The 20,975-nt window shown below is 39.3% G+C and overlaps 1 protein-coding gene across 2 annotated transcripts in view; it reads right to left on the reverse strand.

The window, feature by feature from the left end:
• LOC126355049 (platelet binding protein GspB) overlaps positions 1 to 20,975 on the reverse strand; it is a 309,208-nt gene that overhangs the window by 156,973 nt on the left and 131,260 nt on the right. For both annotated transcript variants that reach the window (XM_050005202.1, XM_050005201.1), the window contains exon 17: positions 17,447 to 17,591. In XM_050005202.1, coding sequence (XP_049861159.1) covers positions 17,447 to 17,591 — 145 coding nt within the window. The remainder of the gene's footprint in view (positions 1 to 17,446; positions 17,592 to 20,975) is intronic.

Consider the following 20,975-nt stretch of genomic DNA (forward strand, 5'->3'; position numbering starts at 1 on the left):
TCTCTTGGTCTCCCTCTACAATTTTTACCTTCCATGCTGCCCTCCAATACTAAATTGGTGATCCCTTGCTGCCTCAGAACATGTCCTACCAACCGATCCCTTCTTCTACTCAAGTTGTGCCACAAACTTCTCTTCTCCCCAATTCTATTCAATACTTCCTCATTAGTTATGTGATCTACCCATCTAATCTTCAGCATTCTTCTGTAGCACCACATTTCAAAAGCTTAACTCTATATTTGATGTTAACAAATTTCTATTCTTCAGAAATGCTTTCCTTGCCATTGCCAGTCTACATTTTATATCCCTCTACTTCGACCATCATCAGTTATTTTGCTCCCCAAATAGCAAAACTCCTTTACTACTTTAAGCGTCTCCTTTCCAAATGTAATTCCCTCAGCATCACTCGACTTAATTCGACTACATTCCATTATCCTCGTTTTGCTTTTGTTGATGTTCATCTTATATCCTCCTTTCAAACGACTATCCATTCCTTTCAACTGCTCTTCCAGGTCCTTTGCTGTCTCTGAGAGAATTACAATGTCATCGGTGAACCTCAAAGTTATTATTACTTCTCCATGGATTTTAATACCTACTCCGAATTTTTCTTTTGTTTCCTTCACTGCTTGCTCAATATAAAGATTGAATAACATCAGGGATAGGCTACAACCCTGTCTCACTCCCTTCCCAACCACTGCTTCCCTTTCATGTCCCTCGACGACTCTTATAACAGCCATCTGCTTTCTGTACAAATTGTAAATAGTCTTTCGTTCCCTGTATTTTACCCCTGCCACCTTCAGAATTTGAAAGAGAGTATTCCAGTTAACATTGTCAAATGCTTTCTCTAAGTCTACAAATGCTAGAAACGTAGGTTTGCCTTTCCTAAATCTAGCTTCTAAGATAAGTCGTAGCGTCAGTATTGCCTCATGTGTTCCAATATTTCTACGGAATCCAAACTGATCTTCCCCAAGGTCGGCTTCTACTAGTTTTTCCATTCACCTGTAAAGAATTCGTGTTAGTATTTTGCAACTGTGGCTTATTAAACTGATTGTTCGGTAACTTTCACATCTTTCACCTGCTTTCTTTGGGATTGGAATTATTATATCCTTCTTGAAGTCTGAGGGTATTTCACCTGTCTCGTATATCTTGCTCACCAGATGGTAGAGTTTTGTCAGGACTGGTTCTCCCAAGGCCATCAGTAGTTCTAATGGAATGTTGTCTACTCCCGGGGCCTTGTTTCGACTCAGATCTTTCTTCATGCAGTATCATATCTCCCATTTCATCTTCATCTACATCCTCTTCCATTTCCATAATACTGTCCTCAAGTACATCGCCCTTGTATAGACCCTCTATATACTCCTTCCACCTTTCTGCTTTCCCTTCTTTGCTTAGAACTGGGTTTCCATCTGAACTCTTGATATTCATACAAGTGGTTCTCTTTTCTCCAAAGGTCTCTTTAATTTGCCTGTAGGCAGTATCTATCTTACCTCTAGTGAGATAAGCCTCTACATCCTTAAATTTGTCCTCTAGCCATCCCTGCTTAGCCATTTTGCACTTCCAGTCAATGTCATTTTTGAGACGTTTGTATTCCTTTTTGCCTATTCATTTACATTGCATTTTTATATTTTCTCCTTTCATCAATTAAATTCAATATTTCTTCTGTTACCCAAGGAGTTCTACTAGTCCTTGTCTTTTTACCTACTTGATCCTCTGCTGCCTTCACTAATTCATCCCTCAAAGCTACCCATTCTTCTTCTACTGTATTTCTTTCCCCCATTCCTGTCAACTGTTCCCTTATGCTCTCCCTGAAACACTGTACAACCTCTAGTTTAGTCTGTTTATCCAGGTCCCATCTCCTTAAATTTCCACCTTTTTGCAGTTTCTTCAGTTTTAATCTAAAGTTCATAACCAATAGATTGTGGTCAGAGTCCACATATGCCCCTGGAAATGCTTTACAATTTAAAACCTGGTCCCTAAATCTCAGTCTTACCATTATATAATCTATCTGAAACCTATCTCCAGGCTTCTTCCATGTATACAATCTTCTTTCATGATTCTTGAACCAAGTGTTAGCTATGATTAAGTTGTGCTCTGTGCAAAATTCTACCAAGCAGCTTCCTCTGTCATTTATTAGCCCCAATCCAAATTCACCTACTATGTTTCCTTCTCTCCCTTTTCCTACTGCCGAATTCCAGTCACCCATCACTATTAAATTTTTGTCTCCTTTCACTATCTGAATAATTTCTTTGATTTCATCATACATTTCTTCAATTCTGTTCGTCATCTGCAGAGCTAGTTGGCATATAAACTTGTAGTACTGTACTTCTAAATCGTGGGAAGACTTGAACCAAGGACCTCTCAGTCCGCAGTTGCTCACACTAACCACGGGACTACGGTGCTCCTCAGCTCATGTTATCCTTGATGTTGCCTACTACTCAGTTTGTATATTTTGTTTATTTTTTTTTTTTTTTTTTTTTTTTTTTTTTTTTTTTTTTTTTTTTTTTTTTTTTTTTTTTTTTTTTTTTTTTGTGTAGTTCCACACAACTTCTTCCTGTTTCCTCGATTGATGTGTGTTCAGTTTTCCAAGGCCTATCCACTGTGCCAACATATAACTAAATCTGAGGGGGGTGCGATGGGGAGGTTCCCTTGTGAGTTGCAGACATGCACATACCAACAATTTACATAATGAGCTTTTGGCCAAAGCCTTCTTCAAAAAGTGTATTTACCTGAATATAAGCTGTGACCCCCTCCGCCCCTCCCCTCTTTTAAGAAGCTCCTGAAGTATAACTTATTTTTAACATATTCTGACTAATCAAAATTACAAACTGTTTTACAGACAAAGTCTCTGCCTGAAACATTAACATTATACCTACTCTAAACTTACGTCATTTATTGATTGTCTACATTTTGATGATTTGGGGGAAATGAAATAAAGAAAAGGTTTACATTAACTTTCATCTTCACTACTAAGCATCTTGTCTGTGGTATATCTGTTTTTAATCATCACCGTCATTGTAATAGTACAATTGTGAAATTTATCTCTCTTTTGTCATTAATGTTTGCTTGTTTCTTCTGAATATATCATGATTTCTGAGGTCATGGTCGTATATGAGAAAACACTTTTTTTTTTTTTTCCTTTTTGCAGACAAAACGAATCATTTTTATGGTTACATCAGAGAAAATTATACAGAATCTGTGAATTCTTGACTGTCAAAGTGGAAAGACCATGGATTTGAGGAAATGTATTCATTTGCTGCTATTTGCCTTCTAATGACACAAGTTAAGAAGTTAAAATTAAGTAATTATTGGTCCAGAGATACACTTTTGAACACACCAATTTTCAGCGAAATTATGTCCCGAGACCGTTTCTGTCTGCTTCTGGGAATGCTACACTTCACTTCAGTGATAACTTTACGAGTACTGGAGGCGACAGTCTAATCAAAATTAGGATGATTGTTGACGAAGTTCATACCACGTTTCGTAATTCATTTTCTCCACATCATAAATTTTGGATGAATGTCTCTTGCTGTTCAAAGGACATTTATCCTTTAAGCAATTTATTTCAACCAAATGACGTAGCTTCAGAAGAAAAATATTTGTACTGTGTGACTGTCTGAGTGGGTATAATTTGGATTTTATTGTATATACATGCGCAACAACAGAAATTGGGCTCCACAATTTAGTGAAAAGTGATGACGTAGTGGCAACTCTTATGGGAATGTATTTGGAACAGAGTCATATTCTATATGTCAATAATTGGTACTATAGCCCAGATCTGTTGTTCTGTCTTCACAATCACGGAACAGCCATATGTGGCACTGTTCATAAGAATAGGCGCAACATGACAAAACTGCAGAAGAAATTAAACGAGTAGAAACTGAGTTTAAGTCCACTGACAAGATCCTTGATATCAAGTGGTGCGATAAGAGAGAGGTGTGCATGTTGACCACTAATCACACAATACAAATGGTTGAAACAGAGAAGTCTGACAGAAATACTGGTGTAAAAATAAAGAAACTGCAATGTATTGTAGATTAAAACTCAAGTATGGGTGCAGTTGACTATTCTGACTTGTTACTGAGCTCAGTGGGAACAGAGCATAAGGCTGTGAAATGGTACAACAAAAATTTTTTTTTCACATTTTGGATTTGTGCACTCTAAATGCACATGCTATCCACCAATTGGTAACAGGGCAAAACATTGCACTCGCAGTGTTTCACCTTTCTCTCGTAAGGTAGACTGTAGAAAAATATGCTACAGTGTGGAAAAAAGCTGGTAGGGGAATGTGCTACAACAACGAGAATCCTCTGGGATTCAAGGGCTGCTACTGAGAGTGAACATTTGCAGAAAAGTACGCTAACGTGCAGACGCATGGTTTGCACGAAACAGGAAGTGCACCGAGAAACTAGATACCAATACAAAACTTGCAATATTCCATTACATGTTGTACCCTGCTTTGAGACTTATCACAGAAAGACGCATTACTAATGATTGGGAACTAAATCTGAGAAGATTTATTGACACATCGGAGTGAATTATTTTAAAAAAGACAAAATATGTTAAAAAATTATAAATCTACGTTTAACTTCATCGGAACTGATCTAAAGCCCGGATCGAAAAGAAGAATGGGAAATAGATGCAACAGGTGTAAAATTATTGAAACAATGCCTGCCGTCTTCATATGTAGCAGTCTGATCGCAAATGAATGGACATGGTATTGAGATGGCACAATATCTGTACTGTGGCAAATGTAATTACACTGAGTACATTGCACCTCTATAACAAAAGCCATATATTAATTGACACATGGTACACTTAAATTATTAATATATAACATAGACAATTATATTCTTTTATCCTTAGTAGTACAAATAAAGATCATATTCGGTCTACTTGTACAAAACCTGTTTACCAGAACTAATTTCAAACACCTCTGATCGAAAAAAATAACATGCCATAGTTAAAACTCTGTTCTCAGTGCAATTTTTCTTGCTACTTTGCCTCTATGGTTAGCCAAAATTGGAAATTAAACTCATTGTCTGGGGAGGGAGGGACACTCAAAATTGGTTGTTCGAATAAGACTGGCTTTAAAGCTTTAACAGAAAACGGTATTTGCAAAAGAAGTATCGAATATACCCTGCTTTCATCTTTTCATAAAAATCACATCTTTTCAACTAATTTGTAGATTACTGGAAAATAGTATGGGAATAAAAAATTTTATTCCATACCTTTGTGCTATCAATCTACTGCACTCTAAATTTCATTTTCATCATACGTTCACTCTACTACATACGTAAATCTGAAGTTTACATTGTTTCCAGGCCTCATTTTAACATCCAGCTTTCATTCCAATTATACAGCTTGGAGTGTTCTATAGAACAGCCTTTTAGCAAAATCAGAACAAAAACACCGCCTTTTTGATGTTTTTACAAAATCTTCGATTTTGTGCTTAATTCATTCAGTACTGAAAAGTGCTATGCTAAATGAAACTTTATATTTGAGAACCTTGTTTTGTTAGGTTACTACATACTAAGTTTCACGTTCGGCATAGCATTAGTCCAGGACATGAAGAAGCTGAACTTCAAAATTTTATTGGCCAATTTTACCTATAATTCTCTGGCTCAATATGGCTCATAAAATTCTTTTCATTATTATTCTCAATAGAAAACGAAGTAGTACAAGAAGGCCAAATTTCATTTCTTTACCAAAACTATTGCCTGAGATATTACAGCTCAAAGTTGCCAAAAATTCACACTGGCTCTGTACAAGTTGTAATTAGTCCAGAAGTATTCAGCACAGTGTGGGTCGGGCAGCACAGGCAACTCAGGTCCCGGTGGCAGCTCTGGGGACAGGCACTTAGCGCAAGCAGCCAGATTACACTGCAGGCCGCAGTGTCTCAGCCCATCAAGCAGATGGTACGTCTCCAGCAACCAAGGGGTCAAGTGAGGTTCCACTGCATATCTTCCGCCTGTCACTTGCTCATTGGCTGTGTAGAGCCAGTAGCCGACATATCCCCTTTTGTTCCCATCGTATCTCAAGGTAAGCATCGACAACATCACTGCACGAAACACAAAAGTACGTCACTGGTCCTTACCTAAATTTTTACAGTCTCCTGCAGATATATAGTATGGTTGCACCTGTTAGTTCAAATGGATTCAGACATACTGGTTAGAACATGGTAGCTGTTAATAAAAAGCCAAAGTACACAGTATAAATTCCCTTGGTTGGCAGTATGACGAAATTTTCTGCCCATCCACCACTCCCCTCCCCTTGTTCTCCAGAAAATCGGTATCACTGAACAACTGTGGAACACTGACTGCAGTATCTTCTAGTACGCTTGTCACATGTAACACCAAATAATATATAAATAAAAGATCACTATTGCAATTCATTCAATTGTGGAACTTTCACTCGTTCCACGATCTAGGAACTTCTGTAGATATCATCTCTACGACGAGTCTTGCCACTGTCATTTATTCTTACAATAACAATTACAGTCAATTTAGTATGATTTTTTTTTTTTAGACATTTAACTCTGGATTAATTTTTTCATGTTTCATTTAAATGTCACTATCTTGTTCAAAAGCTGGTAATATTTTTACTCTGTATTCTAATATGTGAACAGTGACCTATCTCTCATTTGCAACCCCACTTGGTAAACCATTACAATCTCTCACAACCACTGACTTGAGTTCAGAATCAAGCAATGTCACTTTTACTTAAAAGAAGCGTAAATGTTTGTATATGGTATTCATATATTTATGCCTTCCTTCACTCTGGAAATTGGCCCACAAGTTATTTATACACTTTTAAGGAAATCTAAAGTTTAAATCTATACTATGATGGCATTAATGTTTGACAGTTTTGCATCTTGGAATCACCACAATTAATACTATGGCATTTCATTGTCCGCTACACAGCTTGGCTCCAAAATTCACAATTTACAGCGCTATATTTTTTGGGTATTAGATTTGATGTCTAACATACAGGTGAGTGTTGACTTTGTTTTGTGATCATTATTGTTTTAGAACTGTACGGTCTCCCCCGAGTGAAGAAGGTCGAATTTTCAACTATACTGATATTTATAAGTAATTATATTTACACAAATATTACATATAACCATGCCAATGTTATCAGAGGCTCACAGTTCTCTCGTTGGTAACTTACAGCATTCAACGACTGATACGCCCACTTGAATTCCCATCACGCCTCACAGTGAGTGCTGCCTACGTTGCTCTGCTGAACATTTAACCAGTATTGTCCCTGATCTACACTCTCGTCCCATGAACGATAAGTTTATGGAAAATTCTGAAGTGAAGTTAACTGTAGATAATTCTGGAAATGACTGAAGTATTCTGTTTGCTTACAATTTTTTTCCCTCTTTAAACCACGTGTTTCTTCAGGATCTAGTGCATACATTTTCCTTGCTAGTAGTATCTTCTGTAGTAACTTTATATTTCTTTTCTTCTTTAACTTTCAGAGAAGGAATCTTTCATTCTGGAGGTTTGAGAACCAACTTGTACATTTTTTAGTTCTGTTTGGTTTATTAAAACTGAACCTCATGAGTGAAGCACTCTTCTGTTAAAATACTTTGTGAAGGTACCTGAGCATGCAAAATTTGATACAAACGTAAAGTGGAAAATTATCTCGTTGACAGCTGTTTCAACTATTACAAGAGTCATCCACATTTTCAGTTCTGAAGAGGTGTAACAAATACAAAAACAGCAACAACAACAGGTCTACTGCAAGTACATGACCACATGTTTCATTACTACTTTTCTACATCAATGATTCTATTATTGACATATATAGGTCTTGAGTAGTAGTTTTTGCATACTTAAGTCATAGAAATACAACTGGTTTACTAGTATTGGCTTGATAGAAGAGCTATGAATGACCTGTTCCTATAACGTTGCAAGAAACGTGTGACATTGGCCCATGGTTATATTTATCACAGTGATCAATATGAGTGGAATCAATGCACATATAATTTATTGGGGCAACAATGGGAATTGCATAACAAGAAAAAGGTTCCTGAAACAACTATCTTATGCATTAGTGCTCCCTCACTTGGTTCAAAGAAGTTTGGACACCACAGGGATCATCAACTGATGCTACAACGTTATAGGCCAAGGTGTGAAGATGAAGCAGAAGACGAAAGCAAATAAGAAGAAAAATCAACTGCAAGAAAGAGAAAAAAGTGTAATTAGTGCCCAGTAAAGAAAAGACTGATAAAATATTATTGGAAAATGTGTCAAACGCCAATCTGTTTGGTGCACACTGGTCCTTTTGGTTCTGACTGTGGTAAAATTCCTCATATGTTACCGTAGTCCAAAAGTGATGATGATATAACTGAATAAGTAATGTTACCATTGTTATTGTGCTACAATGTTATCTTCGCCTTTCTGTAAAGATATTTGTCATTTATAATGAGTTTAATTCGTGGAATGTAGTAAAGATGCAAGTGGGGGGAAAAAAAAAAAAAAAAAAAAAAAAAAAAAAAAAAAAAAAAAAAAAAAACGGTGTTATCATTTGTTATCACAATACAACACTGATGAGAACGAATTTGAATGAATATTATTTCTATTACTGTTGTGCTCTTGTGTCTTTTTTGTCTTTCTTTGAAGATATTTTTTAATTTATTGTGTGTTTTGTTAATGACATTTAATAAAAAATCACGTGAATAAGCGATATGATAGATCTGATACAAAGCGCCCAATCTCGTTGCGAAAAACACCACACCCGTCAAAGGTTAATGACATAATATTTTTCTGTTATGTACATAATACGTATGTCACAACTGTGGGAAATGACTAATCTCATATTTGACTCAATACTAACAAAACCATATAGTTCACAAGTACTTTCATGATTTTATACTACAGAGGCATAATTATTGTGGCCACGGGAGTGTGCCTTTAGGTGTTTGTGGGTTCATGTGTGTACCTCTGCTAGAAAAAGAGCTTGTGCTCAGAAGCTATGTGAATGCTGTTTTCTGTTACATGCTTCTGTGTTCCACACAATGATCTGCTATAGGCAAGTTGTTGCTTTTGCCTTATATTATATCCAAGAACCATGGACCTTGCCGTTGGCGGGGAGGCTTGCGCGCCTCAGCGATGAGAGACAGACATACCGCAGGTGCAACCACAACGGATGGGTATCTGTTGAGAGGCCAGACAAACGTGTGGTTCCTGAAGAGGGGCAGCAGCCTTCTCAGTAGTTCCAGGGGCAACAGTCTGGATGATTGACTGATCTGGCCTTGCAAAACTAACCAAAACGGCCTTACTGTGCTGATACTGCGAACGGCTGAAAGCAAGGGGAAACTACAACCTTAATTTTTCCTGAGGGCATGCAGCTTTACTGTATAGTTAAATGATGATGGCGTCCTCTTGGGTAAAATAGTCCCCCATTCGGGTCTCCGGGCGGGGACTACTCAAGAGGACGTCGTTATCACGAGAAAGAAAACTGGCGTTCTACGGATCGGAGCATGGAATGTCAGATCCCTTAATCGGGCAGGTAGGTTACAAAATTTAAAAAAGGAAATGGATAGGTTGAAGTTAGATATAGTAGGAATTAGTGAAGTTCGGTGGCAGGAGGAACAAGACTTTTGGTCAGGTGAATACAGGGTTATAAATACAAAATCAAATAGGGGTAATGCAGGAGTAGGTTTAATAATGAATAAATAAAACAAAAAAATAATAATAGGAGTGCGAGTAAGCTACTACCAACAGCTTAGTGAATGCATTATTGTGGCCAAGATAGTCATGAAGCCCATCCCTACTACAGTAGTACAAATTTATATGCTAACTAGCTCTGCAGATGATGAAGAAATTGATGAAATGTATGATGAGATAAAAGAAATTATTCAGGTAGTGAAAGGAGATGAAAATTTAATGGTCATGGGTGACTGGAATTCGAGAGTAGCAAAAGGGAGAGAAGGAAACAGTGGGTGAATTTGGATTGGGGCTAATAAATGAAAGAGGGAGCCGTCTGGTAGAATTTTGCACACAGCACAACTTAATCATAGCTAACACTTGGTTCAAGAATCACAAAAAAAGGTTGTATACATGGAAACATCCTGGAGTATCAGATAGATTATATAATGATAAGACAGAGATTTAGGAACCAGGTTTTAAATTTTAAGACATTTCCAGGGGCAGATGTGGACTCTGACCACAATCTACTGGTTATGACCTGTAGATTAAAACTGAAGAAACTGCAAAAAGGTGGGAAATTAAGGAGATGGGATCTGGATAAACTGAAAGAACCAGAGGTTGTACAGCGTTTCAGGGAGAGCATAAGGGAACAATTGACAGGAATGGGGGAAAGAAATACAGAAGAAGAAGAATGGGTAGCTTTGAGGGATGAAGTAGTGAAGGCAGCAAAGGATCAAGTAGGTAAAAAGACGAGGGCTAGTAGAAATCCTTGGGTAACAAAAGAAATATTGAATTTAGTTGATGAAAGGAGAAAATATAAAAATGCAATAAATGAAGCTGGCAAAAGGAAATACAAACATCTCAAAAACGAGATCAACAGGAAGTGCAAAATGGCTAAGTAGGGATGGCTAGAGGACAAATATAAGGATGCAGAGGCTTATCTCACTAGAGGTAAGATAGATACTGCCTACAGGAAAATTAACAAGACCTTTGGAGATAAGAGAACCACTTGTATGAACATCAAGAGCTCAGATGGGAACCCAGTGCTAAGCAAAGAAGGGAAAGCAGAAAGGTGGAAGGAGTATATAGAGGATCTATACAAGGCGATGTACTTGAGCACAATATTATGGAAATGGAAGAAGATGTAGATGAAATGGGAGATACGATTCTGCGTGAAGAGTTTGACAGAGCACTGAAAGACCTGAGTCGAAACAAGGCCCAGGAGTAGACAACATTCCATTGGAACTATTGACGGCCTTGGAAGAGCCAGTCCCGACAAAACTCTACCATCTGGTCAGCAAGATGTATGAGACAGGTGAACTTCCCTTAGGCTTCAAGAAGAATATAATAATTCCAATCCCAAAGAAAGCAGGTGAAAGATGTGAAAATTATCGAACAATCAGTTTAATAAGCCACAGCTGCAAAATACTAACATGAATTCTTTACAGACGAATGGAAAAACTGGGAGTAGCCGACCTCAGCGAAGATCTGTTTGGATTCCGCAGAAATGTTGGAACACTTGAGGCAATACTGACCCTAAAACTTATCTTAGAAAATAGAGTAAGGAAAGGCAAACCTATGTTTCTAGCATTTGTAGACTTAGAGAAAGCTTTTGACAATGTTGACTGGAATACTCTCTTTCAAATTCTAAACGTGGCAGGGGTAAAATACAGGGAGCGAAAGGCTAATTACAATTTGTACAGAAGCCAGATGGCAGTTATAAGAGTCGAGGGGCATGAAAGGGAAGCAGCAGTTGGGAAGGGAGTGAGACAGGATTTTAGCCTGTCCCTGATGTTATTCAATCTGTATAGTGAGCAAGTAGTGAAGGTAACAAAAGAAAAATTCGGAGTAGGTATTAAAATCCATGGAGCAGAAATAATAACTTTGAGGTTCGCCGATGACATTGTAATTCTGTCAGAGACAGCAAAGGACTTGGAAGAGCAGTTGAATGGAATGGACAGTGTCTTGAAAGGAGGATATAAGATGAACATCAACAAAAGCAAAACGAGCATAATGGAATGTAGTCGAATTAAGTCGAGTGATGCTGAGGGAATTACATTTGGAAATGAGACAAAGTAGTAAAGGAGATTTGCTATTTGGGGAGCAAAATAACTGATGACAGTCGAAGTAGAGACGATATAAAATGTAGACTGGCAATGGGAAGAAAGCGTTTCTGAAGAAGAGAAATTTGTTAACATCGACTATAGATTCAAGAGTCAGGAAGTCGTTTCTGAAAGTATATGTATGGAGTGTAGCCATGTATGGAAGTGAAACATGGACGATAAATAGTTTGGACAAGAAGATAATAGAAGCTTTCGAAATGTCGTGCTACAGAAGAATGCTGAAGATTAGATGGGCAGATCACGTAACTAATGAGGAGGTATTGAACAGAATTGGGGAGAAGAGGAGTTTGTGGCACAACTACACAAGAGGAAGGGACCAGTTGGTACGACATGTTCTGAGGCATCAATCACAAATTTAGCATTGGAGGGCAGCGTGGAGGTTAAAAATTGTAGAGGGAGACCAAGAGATGAATACACTAAGCAGATTCAGAAGAATGTAGGTTGCAGTAAGAACTGGGAGATGGTGTAGCTTGCACAGGATAGAGTAGCATGGAAAGCTGCATCAAACCAGTCTCAGGACTGAAGACGACAACGACTACGACAACAACAACAACAACAACAACAACAACAACAATCCAGAAATTTTCCTTATTTTTATCTGAAAGCAATTTAGTTAAGGGTATTTATAATATACAATACCTACAGAATATATGGAGTTGAGATTTCCAGTGAGCAACTAGCTAATTGATTGAAAATTTCTCTACCTCAGTCAAAAGCCCGATACCCTTTCTAGTAAACTACTCATCTTCCCCGAAAACCTATACACAAAATTATTTGTAATAGTGATTTACACCTCCCAAAAGTAACTTTCAGCCTTCAAGCTTGCTTAATTCCATGAACTGATGTCCTAAATTTGTTGCCCTCTGCCTCTTGACATAGAGAATATGTTTGATTACCTGAAAGAGATAGTAATTAAGATTGAGTAAATTAGGAGAATTATGAACCTTTACATTTTACATGAAACTGGGTATGTTGTATCACTAAAATAGTGTGTTTAATTTTATGACTTCTAACACGCAGTTAAATGAAACTGTTACTTCATCTAATAAAATAACACCTTGTGTTAGGACTTAAGCTGGTTTACCTATAAGGGTATATGTTTTAGTTTTCTCTATTTATTTTCATCCATTAATTAGTCTAAGTAATACATGGCAAATATGAAAATGCGGTACACCCATAGCAATCAGGCTTGTGGAGATAGTTAGAACACAAAATTAAGAAACTTAATTTTTTTATGTTTTATAAGAACTCCCATCCGATGTTTCATTGATCTTGTACTGTCTCTCTTTTCCTGTCCACGATAGAGAGAAGAAGTAAATTTCTGTTTAGTTCACTAATAATGTGAAACATATTAATTCTTATAATAATAAACCAATGTCGTTTATTACTTCTTTATTTCACCTGATCTATCTGTGTCAACAGTAGCTGTAATAATTCAGAGAAGCAAGAAATTTACGCAGAGCAAGTCGTGTCTGTAACATTGTCTTTAAAGAAGAAGATGTGGTAAATAACTTCTGGGCTAGAAGAAATATCATCTAATACTCTAACATTGTATGTTACAGATTTTTTGTGAACATGAAAAATCATTAGCCTGATTGTCTATAGTGTGTAGCCCTGTGTGTAAATTAACTGAGGCACATGCTCTCGAATGAACTCACTATTGTTGCGCCTCTTGTATGGTACCAACAAATTTCCATCATAATTATTATTCTTAAAACTATTAATTAATCAACAGAATCTCTACTAAATTTGACTGTTGAATCATTATATAGTAAGATGTAATTTGAGATTTCACTTGTGGTTCCTGTGCATGTCTGCAAATACCTGTGGGAGCCCACAATTCAGTCAGCCAGCATCTAATAACTGAAGTGGTAAGACCTGTATGTCAGTACTAGGTAAATATCTTTTAAATATCTTTTAAAAGTGTTTTTTGTTTATTTTCTTTTTCCTTCCTAAAACTGAGGTTGCAGTGCCCATGTCTTAATCTCAGAACACTAATACGTGAAAGGAATTAAAAGTCACTATACACTAAGCCAACTGACAGAAAGAAAGAGAGCTAAAAACAAGGACTTCCCCTTGGAGAAAGGTAAACAGAATACATAGACACAGCAGTGGTCCCGAACCAAAGATTAAATGTCCTTCGCTGTACTACTATGACTAATTAAAGTTAATATGTGATCAACACCTCAAGTATTGTTTGCTAAAATGGCTGATAACTCAGGCAAAATACACTAACACATAAGCATTGAGCACAAAGTGGTAGAGGATCACGTCTTAACAAACAGCAATGGCTAAAAATATAGTGCTCAATATGCAACATAGCTAAAATGATCTCCTTGCAACAAGAGAAATGAGAGGAGATCAACCAAGCCACTGGGACAGATTTAATTCCCCGGAGCTTGTACCTGTGAACGGCGGACCAGTGGAGATGCCAAAGTCACACCACCTGCAACAGCAACATAGATATCATCCAAAGGAATTAAAGAGCCAGCAGACTGAGGTAGGACTACTGCAGCCTTGGAAACAGTGTTAGCAGCCTCATTTCTTGGAAGACCAATGTGACCAGGAACACACATGAAATCACAGTGGCTCCCTCAACAACGAGCAAGTGGAAGCTTTCTTGGCCCTGTCGCTCTACGGGATGAACCGTATACAGCACTCAGAGGCTCTGAACAACACAGAGAGAATCAGAATATATGACAATTTAAAAGCCTTTGTTGCTGGAAGTAGTATGTAGCTTGACAAGCTTGAAGAGCTCTGCTGTAAAAATCTAGCAGTGTTCTGGGACCCGATACCGAAAATGGTTGGAACCAACGATGAAGGCACAACATGATCGCTCCTAGATCCATCAGTGTACGTGAAGGTGCTAGTGCTAAGTTGTGTGCAAAGGTCGAGAATCTTCCAGCAACAAATCACAGCTGGAGTAGTGTCCTCGGGAAGCAAATGAGATCCGGGATTAACGCCGGCTGCAGCACTAAGCTAACCCTTCAGTGTTCACACCCTTCGGAAATGTGGCAGTTAGCGTGACATTATGGTGCCAGAGCAGTAGCCAAAAGTGAATTACAGGAAGTAATAGAGAAGTGTGCACCCCATACTGGCTGTCAAGAGAGTGATAGAGAAAAGAGGATGGGTGGCCGGGAATGGAAGACAGATGGTATTCATACAATGAGAAGGACGTCGTGCCACTTTAACACTGGTAGTTTGGAAAAGCGAAGGCCATTGTGGATGCTCCATGAATAAAGATGATCAAGACATCACTGAAGATCCAACTCAAGGAGACAACTCCATGGAGAACTGTAACAGATCACAATGGCATCGATGGAAAGGGGGCAGGACATGTTTGCTAGAGACAGCTCATAATAGGGTTAATGGCTATAGCAAAGAGGACGATGCTCAGAACAGAGCCTCGAGGCGCCCCATTTTCCTGGATAAGGGTGTCTGACAAAGCTGAACCCACAATCTACCTTGAAAACTCTGTGTTTGAAAAATATGGGGCAGATGGCCCCAGAAGCCCAACGTGTAAAGTGTACAGGTGACACTAGTCCTCCAGCAGATGTCATACTCTTTCTCCAAATCAAAAAAACATGGGCACAGTCTCGTATTTCTGCAGAAAAGCATTCATGACATAGGTTGACAAAGTAATGAGATGGTTAACTGCAGAATGGCATGCATGAAAACCACATTGTGCAATGGTTAGTAGATTCCGAGATCAAGCCACTTTACCAGCAAGCCAAGAATCATACATTCCATCACCTTACAAAGACAGATGGTGAGGGAAATGAAGCGTAGATAGAAGGAAGGTGTTTGTCAATACTGGGCTTAGATATGGGTATGACAGTGTCTTCACAACAGCATCTGGGAAATGTGTCATCTGCCCAAATGCAATTGTATTTATGAAGAAAAAAAGTAATTGCCGTAGGGGGGGGGGGGGGGGGGTATCAGGATGAGGTGAGAGCATGGCCAAGCTCCCTCATAGTAAAGGCAGCACTGCGGCACTGTAGCATTCATGATTCTGAGAAGTATATCCCACTCATTTCCGAGGGAGGAAGGTGGTGTGATACTGGGAGGAGTTCAAAACCTCTGCTAAATAGTGACTCAAGGTGTTGAGCACAGACATCATCTCCTACAGTCAGGTTAGAAATTGCAGAATAGATCTTGGTTACCGAGCGAGGTGGCGCAGTGGTTAGACATTGGACTCGCATTCGGGAGGACGACGGTTCAATCCCGCGTCTGGCCATCCTGTTTTAGGTTTTCCGTGATATCCCTAAATCACTCCAGGCAAATGCCAAGATGGTTCCTCTGAAAGGGCACGGCCGACTTCCTCCCCATCCTTCCCTAATCCGATGAGACTGATGACCTTGCTGTCTGGTCTCCTTCCACCCCCCTCCCCCACCCCACCCCCCGCTAACTAATGTTGTGTTATGTACATCATTTTATAACTTGATATGAAACTGGATTACATCCAACAACCACATGGGCAATCAACAACTAACTACTGACGCACTTCGAACACAGGTAATCCAAATTCAAATCTCCTGCTCTAACTCACACTTTAAAGGCTTACGAGTTCTGTTCACATTTACAGACACCTTTCAGCCATTACACACCTCTGTGTAGATTCTTAGCCAAAATGTTGAAGCTTGCTCAACAATTTTTTCTGTCTACCCACAAGAAGCTGCAGCTGAGTTCCAGCAGTGACTAAGCATTGACAACACACTATTTAACCTAAATTATCCTAAGGACAAACACGCACACCCATGCCCGAGGGAGGACTCGAACCTCCGCCGGGATCAGCCGCACAGTCCATGACTGCAGCGCCTAAGACCGCTCGGCTAATCCTGCGCGCTGAAACACTTGTTGAAGCTTGTTCCCTGGAACATTGTCTCTCTATTTCTAGAGGAACTAATTCAGTTCCCAGCACATGCCTGTCTAATGTCTTTTGGTATGCCTCATGACACTCCAACAAGAAGCATGCTACATAAACAACAAGCTCAGGAAATTCCAGTCAGGAATATCAACAATGTAGGGAAAGACAGATTGCTACTTACCATAAAGAAGGCACGTCAAGTTGCAGACTGCCACAATTAAAAGCTACTGACATAAAGCTTTCAGTCACAAAAGCAAGCAAATCTCACGCACACATGACCGCCAACTCCAGCATCTTGTGCTGGAATGCAACTATCGCATGGGATACGAGCAGAAGTCTGGAGGGAGTGGGGAAGGAGAAGGGATGCTGCACCCATTGGCAGTCTAGTACCTACACACTAAACCAGACAGTGTTCGTCTCTCTTCCCATCCATACACTACTATGCCTTCCCCTTCCCCGCCCCTTCAGACTGCTGCTTGCATCCCATGTGATAGCTGCATTCTGGCTTGAGATGCAGTCATGTGTGCGTGAGCAGTGTTTGTGAATAGTGTGTGTTTTCTTTTACTGATGAAGAGTGTGGCCGAAAGCTTTATGTAAGTGTCTTAATTGTGGTTGTCTGCAACTTGACATATGTTCTTTACATTAAGTAGCAATCTGTCTTTTTCTACATTGTTGATAAACAACAAGCTCTGTAAGATCCACACATAATACAGCAGCTACACCACAGGACTCACTGACGACGTTTCTTGTCTTATTGATCAAATGTGTCATTTGCAGTACATGCAAAAAGAAGATTGACATACCTGCATTGCTGCAAGTAGTATATTAACTTGGTTCCACCACCTCCATGAACTAAGGACTTCTCCAGAAACTGGAAAAAGCACTTCTCCTCCATAGGTGTCAATGTTAGGTAAAATATCTGATCCATGAGCTCAGCTCGGTGTAACTCTGTAAAATAAAGAGTGTAAGTATATTTAGATGATTATCTTTACTTACAGAAGTTAATACTGCTAGTAAGGTACAAAATTCTCATAATGTAAATATAAATAAAAAATTAAGGGGATTGCAAAAATAAGTTATCTATTTAGAAAGATTGCTTATACAAATAGGACCTGAATCAACATCAATGTTGATTAGACAAAATATTTTAGATGGAATGGTTTAATGGGTTAATGTTACCATGAACTTACAACTTTTAAAAAATTGCATGATTTTCTTTACATGGGGAACCTTACCTCTAAATTAATTAAAATGTAAAAAATCACTGTTTTCGCCTAAGATGTTTATTACTTTATCTGCAACATTTTACTCAATGCATATACAAGACTGCCTGTTGGTGTTCATTTACTTCCAGTTTTTCATAAAATACAATGCCTCCACATTTCTTTTTAGTGCCTGTTAAGTTATTAATTTTGTGATCTTAATTTAAATGTTGTTTCTTTTGATGTTCATGAATCCATCAATCTCAGTGTGAGCCCCCCTTAACCTCTTATCTGAAGTGAGCTCAAACCAATATAAAACGCAAATCACTATAGCTCTTCCACAGAACTTGTGGCTTCAGTCATTCTCCAGGTGCCATGTAATTGCTGCATCCATGCAGAAGCCCAAAGCCAGGTGAATATCAAAAAATGAAGACTGACCATCATGACCTTTCTCAGTTTAACCTATTGCAAATACATGGGTTGTATAAAATAAGCACCAATCTTCAGCATCCAAAACAGTCTGAACCATCCCAGGCTTGATGGAGACAAGTTTTGAAAGTGAGAAAGGACTTTTAAACCATTCTTCAAGACAAAAAAGGACATAACTGACTGCTAAAACTGAGATATTATAATAGTGGAAGCAGATAACATTTATTTCAATCCTGGCTTATCATGAAGATTCAACTCTCAGCTGGGAACACAGCCCACATCACTGGATAATAATGGAGATCTAAATGTCTGGGTGATAGTGATACCATCAGTATATGGAGCAAGTGAGTTTTTGTCACTGCAGATATGCCGTCCACAGGTAGCCAGTCTATATCGCAGGGATTTTTTGGTGTGAAAGGAACGACACCTGTCAAAATGCAGGTACTGTTGGTGGCTGGCAGGTTTAATGTGGACAGAGGTGCAGATGGAGCCATCAGAGAGGAGGTAGTTAATGTTTAGGAAGGTGGCACGCTGGTTTGAGGAGAACCACAAGAAGCCAGTGGGGGAGAAAGTGTTGAAATTGTGAAGGAACGAAGATATAGGGTCTTGAGTCCAGATCATGGATATCAACAATGAACCTGAACCAGACTAGGGTTTAGGTGTTTTGGGAGGCTAGGAAGGTCTCCCTCTAGATGGCACATTAAAAGGTTGACATAGAAAGGTGCCATGCAGGTGTTCATGGCTGTGCCGCAGTTTTGTTTCTATAAATGAGAAGTAGTTGTGGGTTAGGACAAAGTTAGTAAAGTGAATGAGGTAGTGGCTTTGGAGTCTGAAGGACTTTGGGAAAGGTAGTGTTCAATAGCCGTAAGGCCATGGGCCTCAGGGATGTTGGTGTTTACAGAGGTGGCATCAACAGTGATGAGTAGGGATCCATGGGGTAAAGGGGTGGGGATGGTGGAGGTCGAGGTAGCGTCAACAGTGATGAGTAGGGATCCGGGAGATAAAGGGGTGCGGATGATGGAGAGTTGGTTGGTATCTTTGATGTGGGAAGCTAGATTATGGCCAATTGGTTAGAGGTGTTGGTCAACAAGTGCTGAAATTCTTTCAGTGGGGGCACAATAACCACCACAGAGGGGTATCCAGGATTGTTGGGTTTGTGGATTTTGGGAGCATGAATAAGGTGGGTGTGCAGTGTGAGGAGGGAAATGGACTTACGGGAGATGTTTTGAGAAGGGCTTAAGGATTTAAGCAGGGATTGAAGTTTGAATTGGACTACTGGGATGGGACTACAGTGGCAAATTTTATAGGTGGAGGAACCACACAATTGGCAGAGACCTTCTGTGAGGTAGTTACTGCAATTCATCACAATAGTGGTGGAACCTTTGTCTGCAGGTACAATGATTAGGTCTGGATTTGTTTTGGGGTTTTATATGGCTGTTATTTCTTCTATTTAAAGGGGGTGAGGAAGGGACATGGGGAAGGATGGTGAGGCTGAGTTGGAGAAAGTAAGGGTGGTTTTGGTTGGAAGGATTGGCGGTGCTTCCATTGCAGCGATTGGGAGAAAGAGGAGGAGGTCTTTAAAATCCAGCCTAGTTAAATTTGGGTGTAGGGCTAATGGTGAGGCCTTCAGATAGGGCTGAAACTTCTGCAGAGCTGAGAGTTTTGGAGGAAAGGATAACAACAGTGTTACGGGAATGTTTTGACTCCGGTTTTGGTGGAGGGTTAGTAGGGACTTTTGGGGGATGTGGCAAATTGAAAAGGTCAGCTAGGCAGGGTTTAGCTGCTATGAAAGGTAGACAAGAAGACTTTGGATATGATAGGGATTGGATAGTGGTGCCCTGAGGTGGCAGTAGGGTGTCAGCAGGTAGGGTAATTTATGGAGGTGGTGTCTGGAATGCTCCTCCAGGTGCTGGAGAACAAGGGATTCAATTTCGGAGATGTGATGTGTAGAGTAGGGATTGCAGAGTAGAATAATCTTGTGGAGGGAGGATAGGTAGTACTGGGATGCCTGTGCCATGGAGATGTATTTTTGCAGTACCACTTTTGTGAGGGCCAGGGATTGGTGGAATCTGAAAAGATATAGGTCATTGTGAAAAGAAGGGTGGATCCAGATAAAGGAATCTTCACAGCAAGGCTGTTTGGAGGGGACTCCAAGGTTTATGCAGCAGTTGAGAAACAGGATGTGGGACTGGGTTTTACCCAGGGAAAGGGATACTTTTCTAAACTGGTGCAGAATAAAGGAGCAAGGGTATATTGCAGCAGGAGTGACACAAAGGAAATGGGAATGACATAGAAATGGGCAAAATAGGTGTTGGTGGTTGGGAGAAGAGCTGGAAGCACCTTAAGTCAATTCTGCAACTTGGCTATTAGAGAGAATAATTTTGCTTACTGTCTGTCAATGTCTTTAATATTATTTTTCCTGCCACTATTGCCTTTTGTACATCCATTTTTACCACAAAGCACATATGTTTTCACAGTACTAGATACACCATGTCTGAAATATATCTAGCAGATTCACAACTTACCACTGGTGCACCTCGAATGGGCAAGAATTGACAATTTGCCCTAGCTGCAACCCTTGAGATATAATGAGACAGAAAAAGAAAGAAAGGGAGGAGGAGGAAAAGAGGCAACTCAAAACACTTCCAAAGATGCCAATATAGGTTCCTTTACAGATATCATAGAAAACAATCTCTAAAGA

This window comes from Schistocerca gregaria, chromosome 3, assembly GCF_023897955.1.
Source record: "Schistocerca gregaria isolate iqSchGreg1 chromosome 3, iqSchGreg1.2, whole genome shotgun sequence".
Taxonomy (NCBI): Eukaryota; Metazoa; Arthropoda; class Insecta; order Orthoptera; family Acrididae; genus Schistocerca; species Schistocerca gregaria.